Consider the following 15,042-nt stretch of genomic DNA (forward strand, 5'->3'; position numbering starts at 1 on the left):
GCAACCACTTTAATATTGACAACATACAATTATAATAAAAAAACAGCAAAATGGAATTTAATATTGGAGGCATGCAATTAATACAAATAAAATGCAACATAGTCGAATGAAATTACATAAAATAAAATTAGAAAACTAAATTTAACTACAAACATCCTTCAGTTCCACATTTAGGCTGGCGTTTTACTTGTTTTCCTTCATTATACCACAATCACTTGGAACTTCATCATTCACCTTTTTTTTCGTTCATATTTTCTTCGCCCCTAATATTCGTCATTCATATTTTCTTCTTCATCTCATGTCTTTTTTATTCACATTTTCTTCATCTGAATCTTCATCATTCATATTGCCTCTAAGTTGGTTGTTTTAGGTTCTCATACCCCATATCTCCGAATATGTGATATGTTATAATTTGAGTTCATCCTATTCGTGTTCCATCCATATTCACATATAAGCATATATGTTAAAGAAGGAATACACGGCTCATTCGAAGTTTGGAAACCATGATCCTCGTCCATGTAAACTGGTTATAATGACACATGGTAATCTGTAGTGTGAGAAGTTCCGCCTCCTTAGCAAACTCTAGTGTGGCTGAGACGACTCTTCAAAATCACGTGAGTGAGCTGGTTCTTGATTATGATGAGGATGAGATACGTCTTGAAATCGATGCAGCTCGTATGTTCTATCAAGCATTACACAAAGCCTCTAGCCAATTTTTATAGTTTATGTAATAGCAGACTCCAATGTCTCACCAGGTTGATCTTGTAACAAAAGTCCATGAAACCAACTCTTCAAAACTTCACCATCGTTTCTTCAAAAAAAAAAAAAAAAAAACTTCACCATCGTTTCCTTGAAAAATAACTAAAATAATCATCATTAAATGAATAAACATTTAAATATTGTAATGTAAATCTGAAAAACAAGTATGTTATCATATGCCGAATAAATCCACAATTTTGATCTCCTCGGCATAACAAATAAGATAATATGACGAATAAGTATACGGTTTGTTAACAAAGCTAAAATAACCAACTTATTTCACATAAATCACTAAAGTTGGATTTATTTACTAAAAATCCAATTATCGATTCGATTATCAAAACTTCGTCTCAAGATTCTAAATCTTTCACCAAGTTTCATAATATATCCAACAATATTCTATTTCACAAATTAAATCCAATATTCAACTATAATTTCCAAAATAATCTCACAATTAATTCGATACTAATTTATAACTTGACAAAAAACTATTTTAACTAATATCTTCATTAATTTAACATATTAATTTATGAAAAACTAATTACAACAACATATAAAATAAATATAAACTATAAAAAATATTTTTACATAAAAACAATATAAAAATAAAATGAAACAAATATATTATTAATGACAATTTTTAACATAATAAATAAAATCACTTCAATTTTATTATAACACATTATAAATTTAACAAATTATATACAAAAAAACATATTCGAAAAATGTATGTTCTCGTAAGTATAACATAATAACAAATTGTAATAATATAATAAAAATAGACAGAATAATTGTTAAACAGAAATAGACGCGATGATATTATAATAAAATGTAAAAATAATAATCATCTTAAAATAAAAATAAACATAACGAAATCTCGAGATCTTTGGAATGATCATATGTAACATATTTACTCGTTTATTTGTGCGAATTGAAAGCAATCCACTAATTATTTTGAGAAGTGACGAGTGTTTCGATTATGATATATATATAATAGGTTTTTTGTGAGATGATCTCACGAATCGTTATCTGTGAGACGGGTCAATCCTACCGATATTTACAATAAAAATTAATACTCTTAGCATAAAAAGTAATATTTTTTCATGGATGATCCAAATTAGAGATCCGTCTCACAAATACGACCCATGAGATCGTCTCACATATATATGGTCAAGAAAGACAATCACTGCATAATTATTATATTAATTAATTAAATAAGCTCGAGGGAAATGTACACGTCATCGACCTGTAGCGAAAAATGATTGGATGGAGAGGGCATCCATTTCATACTGGGCAAAAAAGGGGCATTCCGAGAATCGAACTCGGGACCTCTCGCACCCAAAGCGAGAATCATACCACTAGACCAAATGCCCGAGTTATAGGTGGACCACATTTTGTTTAGAGATATATTAATTAATGTTGTCATGAAGAAATGGGGTTTAAACAAGGGTTTAACTTGTGAAATCTCATTTATGTGGTGGACAATACAGTCAAGATATTTTTATTAACATATCCAGATTTTATAAATAATATTTAAATAACATGTTTGATATTAATTTATATTTTTAATTTTTGAGATATCTAAAATAACTAACTTTTTGATATCATTATTTGTTTTAATAATTATATATATTAATAAAATACTGAAATTTTAATATAAATCACCGTAATTCAGTGAAGAATCTTTATTATTTAAATATTAAGTTGTAATTTTAATTTTTACTTTGTTTTTTTTTTAAATTCATATATCAAGATTATAGTATAATTTTTTGTTATTTTTTATAATTATATTTTGATCTTTATTTAATATATTAATAAATAAAAAAAATATAGTAGGAGGAGGCATAAGTCGCAACACTAAAATATATTAAATTTGTATTATTTATATTTTAATATATAATAATAACGTTAGGCAGAGGATAAGGTAATATACCCAAAGACTCTCCTCTTCCCCCCCTTTTATTGAACTTTACATTCCACAGAAACTCAGCTGCATTGCTTTTATTTTTACATGGCAATCGCAGCCGCTAACTGGTGGTTCTCCGCTTCGATTGCTTGCGCCGACTCCCGTCACTCGTCCAACCTCTTGTGCACTTCGCGCAGGCCTTACACATATTGCGTTTCCGAGTCTTCTGAAGCTCCGTTCGAAGGAGCATCTAAGAAATACAAGAGGAGATTCGTCAATGAGGTACTCTAATTCTTTCTAATTTATTTGGTTTATTGTTTCTTTTGTTTTAGGGATCTTCGTTAATTGGATGAAAGGTGTCGATTCTGGAAATTTATTTTGTGTTCGCGTGTTGGGATCGTGGATCGCTAATGAAGAGAAAGTTGCAGGGAATAGTTGATATATATTTACTCTCTTTGGAAAAGATGGCTTCTGGCACTAGGTTTTCGAAGTAATGCTTCAGCAAGAAAACAAACAGCACTAGCCTGTTAAGATTCTTTTGGTATCCTGTATTTGAAAACATTATTTGAAAGCCCAGTTGAACAAGCTACGGAAAAAGAGTTATATTAATCGAAGATGCGCCAATACATCTTTGCTCGTTTACTTTCCTGCAAGAGAATACTTATTGAATTCAGTGTAGGAACCTAAAGCAAAAGGACTACTAAGCTTACGAAGCACTATAATTACTAGTTCATGATTTTATGGTTTTGATATCACACAAAAGTTTCAACAGAGATCAACTTACTCAGGATAATACATTTTGGAAGTCAGACGGTAGAGGTAGTCAGAATAAAACCGAACTGTCAGCATTTAAATCAATTGGTTTACCGAAGAAAGGAAACAAGGGAATTCCAGTTGACTCGAAGGAACAGCAGGTACATATACGCGGTGCCCAATTCCTCATTCCTTCTGAAATCTCAATCATGTACAACTCACATATATGCCATTTAATCCCTATATTGTCTTGACTAAATTTTTTTTCCATTGAGAGAAATATGAGGCTATGCATGGAACCTGAAAATCACAAGTTTGGTGTCAAAAGGAATAGCCAAATGTAGGATTTAGTCAAAACTGTTCAGTAATTTGCATGCACATTATTTGAAGGATTATTGGCTAAGATGATAATTAAGTTCCTTAAAATTAATCTGTTATAAGTTTTAGGTAGAGGCTGACAATCTTCAAGACGCTGCTTTCCTTAATGCTGTTGTGAAGGTAAGTACGTCATCTATTTAAATGTTTTTAATACAACTTTTGGTTCGGGTTCTCTATTTGTTTTTCATGGACTTGCTGTTCAGTTTCTCTCTTGTTGTTTTTCTTATGAGGGAACATACTTTTTCTACGTTCATCCCACCTTGTTCTTTCAGGTTTAATCTTTATACATAGCCATAGAGCCTATGGTCTAATCCTCGATCCAAACATTCATACAATTTACTATTTATAATCTACCTTTCAAGTGTTTTTCTGCAATGTGACTAGTTAAACTGATTTTCTCTGTGATTTTATAGATAAAAGATTGATTTTTTGATAACTTTTCTGTCTGAAATAGTTTATAATTTATCTCTAATTTTAGCAGCTTGTTAGGACCAATGTTTCTAATATACGGCAGCAGTTGTCTTCCCTACAAGATCCTCTTCTCGACAATCACATTTTACCTTGTAGATAGATGAATCATTAAATTAAGTGTTGTATTCCAAGTACTCTATATATGTTCCTTGATAAACACGACTAAGTGATGTCTCTTACCAATAATTGCTTTCAGGATGAATTGTAGTAACATACATTATACTTTTTCTTTGTTTTGTGCTAAAAAAATCTTCTTTGTTTCATGAAGCTTGCTTAGTGTTGTTAATTTTTTTTATTGCTTAATGGGGTTAATGACTTGTCAATGTTGTCAGAAGATATATAGTTGTACAACTCAAAATCTATTCTAATGGTCGTGCTTACAAGTTAATTTCCTTTTTCAGTATTTACTTGTTAGCTTCCCTGCAAACAACAAATTTATCAATATTCTAAATCGTGTCGTGATTTTCGTTCTTAATTTATTGGAAGACCATCCCTTTTACAGGTATTTTTTATTCCTTTTTGCCTCTGTGTAGGTTTATTGTACTCACACTGCACCAGACTATTCCCTTCCATGGCAGAAACAAAGACAGTATACGAGTACCGGAAGGCATGTCTGAGTAACATTTTTAATGTCTGTTTTTCCAAAAAATGTGACTTTTACATCTCCTTCGTTTGCACTAGCACCTTTTTTTTGTGTCTAACTGGTTTGGTGCTTAGTTTTCTTGAAATTAATTAAAATTCAATTCTGCAGAGTGATTAATTTTTATTTCACTTTTAAATTCATTATGATAGTTTTTATTCTATTACGCAGTGCCTTCATGATCGGGGATGGAATGCTTTTGACAAATGCACACTGTGTCGAACATGATACACAGGTAATATCCGAAGCTTCTCCGCTTTAACACATTTCTCACTAGGAGAATTTCACAATACATACGGGCTTGATGCATTAAAAGTGAAATGACTAGCCCATGCATCAGATACCTAGAAACAATCCGTCATTCAAACATCCCAAATTCGTCAAATTTAAAACAAATTTTGTTTCAAAACAGTTTCTTCATTCTATTTGATGCGTTCTGTTTAGATTTGTTTTGCTCGTTCTCTCTAGCATATTGTATACTCAGCCTTCTAAATTTGGTCTTGAAGGTTTTTTGCTGTGATTGTGTTTCAGGTTTGCGTGTCATTTTGTGTTTGTATTCTCTCGCGGCAATTTAGATGCTGGGGATTTTTAAGAGTTGTGTTATAGTTATTTGATGGGTACTTTTGATCTGATTGCAGGTCAAAGTAAAGAGAAGGGGGGATGATACGAAATATGTTGCCAAGGTATCTTCTTTAGAATTTAGTTATCCACAGCTGTTATGAATTTTTTTTTATGCTTCGACTGATAAAGCCATTAAAAAGTATGATTGCTAATACAGACTATATGTACCTTAGCCTATAATTCAATTTGATTATGCCACTTACTCTCTGATCAAATTGTATTATTGTAGGTTCTGGCAAGGGGTTTAGAATGTGACATTGCTCTGATTTCAGTTGAGAGCAAAGAATTTTGGGAAGGATCTGAGCCCCTTCACTTTGGGCGCTTGCCTAATTTGCAGGTTCAGTTGATCATACTTCTCTATCTATGACTAGTATTCCTTGTTTTGTCACCTGCTCTTTGTCATGAAATAAGAATTTCAAATTTTCATCAATTTCAACTCTCGGTTTTGAAGGTTTTTCGTTTTTGATGCCATCTGCATCATGCTCAAGAGTGTTACTTCTATAAAGTGTGATACTGAAGTAATTTCATTTCGTGTTTCCTGTATCGAATATTCTGTTGATAAACTTCATGAATAAAATTTACAAGAGCTTCAAAGTTGGCATTTGAATGATAATATATTCCTTCTGTTGGATGGATTCCATCCCTTCATAAGTCATAACTGATGCATTGTCTTTTCTGTGAGGTGTTGAATTGTGAATCAATGTTACATTCTTTGTTCTTCACCATTATGGAACTCGTTAAGTTGAGAAATCAAAAGGAATTGAATTGATACATCATATATTACACGTTCCAGTGTATTGCATGCATATTGATTATTGATGAACTTCCAAGTACATATGGAATTACATCCGTCTGTTTTAATGTAACCAGAAAGGATAACTTCGGTACCTGTCCAGCTTTATTACTTTCCCTATCAAATTTGCAGGATTCAGTGACTGTTGTAGGATATCCACTAGGAGGAGATACTATATCAGTGTCTAAGGGTGTGGTATCAAGAATTGAGGTTTGTTCCCTCTTATCAACATCTCAGATCATATATTTTTCACCAAAGTTTTTCATTTCATTATTAAGGATTTTGATTCCTTGGCCTACATCCAAAATGTAACTTTAGTTTTATTCTAGAAAGTGCAATTGCTTTCTCTCTCTTTTTTTGGTGATGAATTATTATTATGAATTCGATACAAAAAAATTCATTTTGTTTATTTGCTGATAGTCAGAAAAATTAAATGTCAAAGTCTTTTTTATTGTCAAAATGATATAAAAAAGTGTATCTTTATGTTGGAAACTTGGTGGAAATTTGCGGTAGAAGTGTCTCTCTCTCTTGCAGACCAATGACTAAATAATCATTGCACCGTTCCATATCTTGTGAGGATCTTATGATAAATTTTGACTGGGCATAATTGTTCATTTTTCAAGCTTCTATCTTTGGCAAACATTTACATCAGTTTTTAACTGTAACAACTTTCTCCACTAATGACCAAAGCACAGGCTTATTTACTATTATATTCTATCAGTTTACATATTTGCATGTCAAATTTTCTGTTTCAATAAGAAAAATGGAACTGCAGTTATAATGTTACTTAATTGTCTTTGTTCTTGTACTTATATTTTTGGGCTTGCGATTTTTGTTTATTGTTATCATAAATCTTCAGGTTACATCATATGCTCATGGATCTTCTGAGTTACTTGGCATTCAAATTGATGCTGCCATAAATCCTGGTAAGTGTATATTTTAAAATTAGAAATTGTTCTTTTCCAAGGGGAGCAAATTTATTGTTGGTCAGATGTGCCCCCCCTCCCCCCCCCCCCCGTATATTCCATTTCGCTTTTATAAACTCAACTCTTGTTTTTGGTTCTTATTTATTTGATTATGGCTTTATATTTCTTTGGTTTCTTATAGCTAAAAATATGAATATTTATTTCTCTATCTTTGCCTTATCCCAGCCATGTACTCCGTCATTGCTTTTGCTAATCAATAATTCATTGTTTAGGTAATAGTGGTGGCCCCGCATTCAATGACCAAGGGGAATGCATTGGAGTGGCATTTCAGGTTTAAGATTTGACTGTGAAAATACATTGACTTTAGAGTTAGATGTTAGCCCTCCATATTTATCAGCTTTTCCGTGGGAATCATCCTTTTCGCAATACTTTTTCTCAGTTATCATTGTGCAGACTTTATGTCATGACTTTAAAGTGCACCATGGTCATAGTTATGTAACAGTGGTTTGCTTATAAAAAATCATATTCTCAGAGGACCTTACCTTTAGGTATACAGATCCGATGAGGCTGAGAATATTGGCTACGTTATTCCTAGTACGGTTGTATCTCATTTTCTTGAAGACTACGAAAGGAATGGGAAATACACCGGTGAGGATTCATCCTCGTGAAATCACCTTTTCAAGTTAATGTGTCACTTTTGGTGTTGTTGATCTTTCTCGGCTTTTATAAGAAGTTTATTATGATGCATGTGAGAAAGAGTTTTTCAAGCTACCTGTTACCTCTTTCAAATGTTTGAGGTATTCTGGGATACTTCTATATACCAAGTTTGCTAGACATCTCTTGGAGAGGAAACCATCATTATTCATACTCAAAACAGCTGCTTATTTCATGCATATTTCGTCTAGGTATATGTGCTTTTAATCATTAAGGTGAGTCTGTTACCTCGTATTTGCAAAAGGCAAAAGCATAATTGTCAAGATCTCAATCCTGATTGTTGGACGGCAGGATTGATAGATTTTGCATGTTCATGCTCTCCCAAGAAAACAATTTGAATTTTTTTTATGAAAGAAATTAATAGTAAAATAAAGGCATGAAACAAAAAATTGCCTCTTTCTACGTGTCTTTTCAAGTGGAGGAAAAGTTCACATAACCATTTGAGTCATCAGTCATGTACATGCAAATTGGTTAGGGGTGAACCTAACCATGTTTTCGTACTTCATAACATGGGTGATGGGGTCATTCTTCAGAAATTTGAGTTATTATTGTATGCGTATTAGGCTTGTGGAGTTAATTCGGCTAATTTTCTTCCCACGAGGCCATGAAGTTATGTCCTTTCTAGAATTATTCCTAAAAGATGTCGCACTGAGAAAATATAAAGGCAATTTAACTCATTTTATATCTATTTATTTTTACAATCTACTTATATTCAGTTTTGTCGTTTGTTTATATAGAGTTCTCTCTCTTTTGTAAGCTTGTGGCAAAACGAAGTGTGTTAGTTTCTGTTACTTGTGATAAATTGTAACAAATACCTTTGCATAAATGTCAGGTTTCCCTTCTCTTGGAGTGCTGTTGCAGAAATTGGAGAACCCAGCTTTGAGGGCATGCTTAAACGTACCCTCCAATGAGGTCTGCCATTTTCTTGTGAACTAGAAGGAAACATAGATTTGTGTGTACTTGTGCAGAAATTTGTTTTCAAGATTTACATTGGTACAGAAAAGCTTCAAATATGGTTTTTCTGACAACCGACAAACCGTTTGTCTTTCAGGGTGTACTTGTGCGGAAAGTTGAGCCAACCTCCGATGCTAATAATGTGTTGAAGGAGGTATATCTACCTTCGTAAGTCTTATAGGGCTTTCTGTTTATCTTTTCTATATTTATGGGTTTACTTCAAATTATTATTTACCTTGCTACGCCCTCACCGAAGTTACTTCGATCTTGTTGTCCATGCTTTGTTTGTTTACTCCACTTTCATTCAACATCTGATATACGAATATTTTTATGTGACTGATGAACTTTTCCACCTTTTGTATTGATGCCTTTCGTGTCTTCATATGTGCTTCAAATCAATTATTGATGTTCTCAATTAGATTGTGAAGCTGACAGTTTAAGTTTTGGTCTTTCAAATCCTCCACTGCATTTACTGGTTTCCTGGAAATAAAATGTTGAGAATTTCCTGATAAAAGGAGCCGCTGCATTCTTCAAAAGAAATTTGATTGTTTATTGCCAAAAAACAGAATGAATATGTATCCTTGTTCATGTTAGCTTACTTGATTTGTGGGAATTTTAAAAAAAAGAACAGACAGATTTCAGGAAAACTCAATTGTCACATTAAAAATTTAAGTTAAATTAAAATTTCCGGTGTTTAGCGAAAAAGGTTGGTCGTTGGTCATATTTTTTGCGGATTTTAAAACCCATAAACAAATCCATGGAAAAAATTAGATAAATGGGGTTTAAGAGCTAGTCATGTTATCACGTTATAACCTTGTCTATTGTCTACTACCAGTATCAAACAGTATGAACTATAGCTATGCTGCACATCAAATAACATTTGTTTCCTGTTTTTCTTCCAGGGGGATGTCATTGTAAGCTTCAACAATGTTTCTGTTGGATGCGAAGGGACTGTACCATTCCGGTCAACAGGGCGTATTGCATTTCGTTATCTTATTAGTCAAAAGTAAGGTTACCTCGGGTAGGAAGTCGATTTCATATTTCTCATCATGAAGTTGATCTTTGTCCACTGTGTACTTCAATCGAAAAAAGAATATCAATTTTACATCCCAAGCTGCATAATCCTTTTCCACCAATATATGTTAGCCTGTAACATAAATGTTTTGTCTATGTTTCCGGTATTATTCTTGTAAGATGGTGGTTCTATAATTTTATAACCGACATTCTACCCTTAAACTTAGACCTCTCTGTGAATTCGTCTGACTGAAGCTCAAGTCTACATTGATTATCTGCAAGTACGTTTGAGTTTCTATAACATGAATCTTGTCGATCTAATATCATATTCTGTTAGGTTTACGGGTGATGTTGCAGAGCTTGGCATTATTAGGGGAGGAAAATCAATGAAAGTTCAAGTAGTTTTAAATCCACGAGTTCATTTGGTAATTGTTTTTTTTTATGGTGGCTGGGTTGACTGTTTACCTTTTATACTGATAAAATCTCTGATACTAATTTATTCTTTTCGATTATTTTTACCTGAAGGTTCCTTTCCACATTGATGGAGGCCAGCCTTCATATTTGATTGTTGCTGGTTTGGTGTTTACTCCTCTTTCAGAACCTCTGATCGGGTACCTTTCTGAGATTTTTTCATTTCTGAGATTTGCAAGTGTATGATAAGCTTATATTGTTGATATGTGTGTTTTTTACAGAGAAGAATGCGAAGATAGCATTGGGGTATTTTATCTTCTTCTTTCCTTCTGTTATTCTTATGTCAACATGGAGAACATTATCATGTATTTCTTGAGTTTTACGGTTGATTAGCTTCTTCTTATTTTCATTACCTTCTTCTTATGTTCAGTTGAAATTGTTAACAAAAGCACGATACTCTATGGCAAGATTTGAAGGAGAACAGATCGTAATATTATCACAGGTATGTACATAGCTGTGAGTCTTCCCTCATTCAAGAATGTTGTTCTTTTATTTCCAAACCCTTTGACATCACTCCTGGACACGTGTGAACAGCCGTTTAATTGGTTTAAACAAAATTTGAACCCTCCACCACTTGTCATCTTTGAACCCCATCGAGGATCAAAATGAGAGTTTTCAAGAAAATGAAGGATTATTGACACCTTTTTCCAACAAATAACTATATTCTTCACAGTTTTAATTCCTGTGTGCGGCATTTTGTATTTGTACAGGTATTGGCAAATGAAGTAAACGTAGGATATGAAGAGATGAGCAACGAGCAGGCAAGTAAAAAATACCCATACTTGAAATGCATATGAGTGCATCTGTATGCGGGAATGGAATTGGGAATTTTGGTTATGGATGACAAAAAGTTTAGCAAAAAATTCCATATGGGATCTACCCCTTGTGCGTGTGCGTGCGACGCTTGCCATGATTTCTGAATTTCAACTAAACTTAAGTAGGGTCAATGACAGGTTTTGAAGTTAAATGGCACGCGGATCAGAAATATTCACCACTTGGCTCATCTAGTTGATTGTAAGTGCTACTAGATGTAGAATTTTCTTAAAAATGACTTGAATTGCTATTAGACTCCACCGTTACTGTCTACTAAATTTTCTGAGTATGTACTCGTTGATCAGCTTGCAAAGACAAATATTTAATCTTTGAATTTGAAGACAACTTTTTGGTTGTTTTGGAGAGAGAGCAAGCTTTAGGTTCAACAACCAGCATTCTCAAAGGTTATGGAATTCCATCCGGAAGATCAGAAGATCTATCAGAACCTTATTTGGGCTCCATCGAACCACAAAGCGATGCTATAATCGATCAAAATGAGTATGGTGACATTCCCGTCTCAAATTCGGATATTGGTTTTGATGGTCTTCTTTGGTCTTAAAATTCAGTGTTTTTCTTACATTTTGTTCGTAATTATTTATCATTGTTTCTTTTTCTTTTAAAGAAAATTTTGCCAGAAATTAGTCTTGTTGTATTAGTGATTGTAGAGAATAAAGTCTGTAACTGTAATTCTTTGAGATTTTTAGGAAATGAAATCTAGTCGCTTTTGCTTGTCGTATGTGGCCGCAGAGGTATTTTCGTTATTGTAAGTGTAGTATCTTGAAATTTTTTTTTTTCAGACAAGAAGATCGTGAACATTATTTAGGCATTACCAACCACGTCAATTTGAACGAACTATTAAGCAAACACCACCATTTAAAGTCAAGAACTCTAAAATTTAAAATTAAAGATTAAAAATATTGAGATTAAAAAAAGAAATTAAAACCAAGAACTAACTGCTCGCCTCATGATTATCTGTGTCCAGTTTGTGATATGGTCTCAAAAATTTTGATCGGCTCAAAAGAATAATAAACTGAGTAGCTTCTTTTACTTGATTCTTGATGTCCACATCAATATTTTTCTTTTTTTAGTTATGGAAATATTTGTTACAATTGAGTTTTGATCCGAGATCTTATCATAAATTTGATATTTTTGTGTCAGATTAGCTGCAATTCACTGACAAGTCCACCTGCATATTTGTTGAGACTAAAATGTTCATAAACAATTGTGTATCACCAATGAATCTTACTAGACAAGAGTATGAGTAAGCACCTTAGCTCGAATTTAATGGTTATTCGAGCACGGTACAAAAATCCCCTTACGGGATATCTATTTTTACCTTTTAAATTTTGCATGTAAGGTCGTGCAGATCGATTTCAACTTATTGATTATTTAAGATCTATTAAAAATCGGTCAAATATTTCACATATTTCTAGCTATTCACGTGGTCTTCAAACATATGATTCCCTATGCCCAAAAGAAAGAACTTGTAGATCGTGAAGTGAACCAAAAAGGTTATGGCAATAATGAGAGATTCAATTAAGGATGGAAGAATTATGAATTTCTAAAGGTAACGCCAAATTTAGTGTTCTTAGAATCCAATATGGATTTGGACCGTCTCTTATGGTGAATTCTTGACCAATGATCATGAATTTGATTCCACACTCTCTCGGAAAAACCTCTTATAAAAATTTTATCAAGTATGATTTATCTGACCAGCAATTATGAATATAAAAAAAATGGATTTGAACCAGTTTGCAACTTTGAGTTGGTGGTCCTTGTTGTATGTTGGAAACAATAACTTGTCGAATGAACCCAATCATTCGAATTAAAGGGCAGAGGACCACACTAGTGTTTGATAAAAAATGGTAGGTCTACGGTTCATGATCACTCATTGTTATCCATCAAATTTATCCTAGAAAATTTTAAAATATGTTAAAATTTCCGATCCTATCACGGTTCCAAAATCCATGTTTTTAGTTCAGGACTATCTTGGATCTGGTTCTGGTTTTGGTTCTGGTTCTGGTTCTAGATTCGACGATTTTAATTGTAGTAGTAAAAGGGGAAATAAGAACCAAACCATTAGAATGAGATTTTAATATAAGTTTGAGTCGATTCAAGCTTAAATTTTTTCCCCAAATTTTAACTTGATAATTATTCAATAATTTGTTTATAATATTATAAATATTTAATTATTTTTTATTTAAAATTAAAAAATAATTGTTGAATTTAACTTATGTAAATCTAGGCATGCTTATCGGGCCGGTTCGACCCGGAACCGACCCGGAACCGGTCCGATAAGCCCGGAACCGAATCCGGTATGTGAGAACCGGACCCGAAACCTTGTACAACCCATTAATTTGTGGGTTGAACCGGTTCAGCATATTCTGAACCGGTTCAACCGGTTCTGGGTCCGGTTTCGGTCCGGATCCGGACCGTATCCGGAACCGACCCGGAACCGGATCCCAAACCGGACCCGAAACCCGAATTTCGAAATTTTTTCAAAAAAAATAATAAAAAATAGAATTTGGGCCAACGGTTGCAAATGCAACCGTTGGCCCAAATGATGGCCAAACGCTGCATGCAGCAGTCCAACGGCTGCATTTGCAGCCGTTGGACACTGCAGATTTCAGTAGCAACGGCTACTGAAATCTGCAGTTTTTTTTCTCAATTTGGCCCCCAAAATTGCAAATAAATTTTTTTTTTAACCCCCAAAAATCACCTATAAATACAAGTCATTTTTCTCATTTCATATATCAATTTTCTCTCAACTTTCATTTTCCTACAAGCAATATATTTCGTAATTTACTCATATAAATATTTCGAATTTCAATGACATCATCTTCAAACTGTCGTGGTGGTCGTGGCGAATAGCTCCCGACTTTGGTGAACATTATGGCTACATCCTCGACTTTGATGAAGTCGAACCTGGCCACGAGGATGAAGAACCCATGGAACTCTCCAACAAAGATGTAGGGACGCCATCGTCTACTCGAGCAAGCAACACAATTTCTACGAGCACGACGACGGCTCGTGTAAAGCGAAGCAAAGTTTGGGATCACTTTGATATTGAACAACAAGGTACGAATAACTCTTTTGCCGTTTGTAAAATTTGCAAAACTAGGTATTCTTACAAAACAGGTGGTGGTTCCGGTGGAACCGGCACTTTGAAAAAACATTTAGTTAAAATACATAAACTTGACCCCGATACGCTACAACCATTCGATAGGGAATTAACACAACAACAAATTAATCCTTCAAGTGGTAAAGCTTTCACAATTACAAAAGAAATTTCTAGGAAAGCTATCGTAAAGTTTGTTACTAAATGTTGTCAACCTTTTATAATAGCTGAACAAGAAGGTTTTGTTGAATTTACTAGTACTATTCAACCTGGTTTTCACAATATTTCTAGGCACACACTTAAAAAATATTGTTTTGATATTTATAAAGAATATAAAGAAACACTAAAATCGCATCTTTCAAATATTTCTTGTAGAGTTAGTTTGACTACTGATATTTGGACTAATTTAAAATATGAATCATATCTTGTTGTTACATGTCATTGGATTGACGAAAGTTGGAGTATGCAAAAAAGAATTTTAGCGCTAGATCATTTAGAATCGTCTCACAACGCATACACTATAGCTAGATATGTTTTAAATGTTGTTAAAATTTATGGCATACAAAATAAAATAATGTCGATAACGTTAGATAATGCGAGTGCCAATACTCTTGCAATTAAATATCTTAAAGATTCACTAAAACCAATTTTAGAAGGTAATTTGCTTCATGTTAGATGTGCGTGTCATATTATCAACTTATGTGTTAAATG

The 15,042-nt window shown here is 33.3% G+C and overlaps 1 protein-coding gene and 1 non-coding gene across 2 annotated transcripts; one reads left to right on the forward strand and one right to left on the reverse strand.

Moving 5' to 3' along the window:
• Window positions 1-2,060: 2,060 nt before the first annotated feature.
• On the reverse strand, window positions 2,061-2,132 carry TRNAP-UGG (transfer RNA proline (anticodon UGG)). Its single transcript has one exon. It is a non-coding gene; the product is annotated as a tRNA-Pro (tRNA).
• A 547-nt stretch (window positions 2,133-2,679) lies between these two features.
• Window positions 2,680-11,945, forward strand: LOC140832158 (protease Do-like 2, chloroplastic). The gene is made up of 21 exons (XM_073196017.1): window positions 2,680-2,947; window positions 3,454-3,579; window positions 3,866-3,916; window positions 4,801-4,874; window positions 5,079-5,142; window positions 5,546-5,590; window positions 5,758-5,865; window positions 6,454-6,531; window positions 7,181-7,247; window positions 7,520-7,578; window positions 7,796-7,895; window positions 8,794-8,873; window positions 9,013-9,069; window positions 9,818-9,921; window positions 10,267-10,354; window positions 10,455-10,540; window positions 10,622-10,646; window positions 10,771-10,842; window positions 11,111-11,161; window positions 11,354-11,414; window positions 11,519-11,945. Exons 1-21 carry the CDS (start codon window positions 2,771-2,773, stop codon window positions 11,770-11,772), a joined length of 1,827 nt encoding a protein of 608 aa, XP_073052118.1. The 5' UTR covers window positions 2,680-2,770; the 3' UTR covers window positions 11,773-11,945.
• The last annotated feature ends 3,097 nt before the right edge of the window (window positions 11,946-15,042 follow it).

The sequence above is a fragment of the Primulina eburnea genome, chromosome 1 (genome assembly GCF_022965805.1).
Source record: "Primulina eburnea isolate SZY01 chromosome 1, ASM2296580v1, whole genome shotgun sequence".
Taxonomy (NCBI): Eukaryota; Viridiplantae; Streptophyta; class Magnoliopsida; order Lamiales; family Gesneriaceae; genus Primulina; species Primulina eburnea.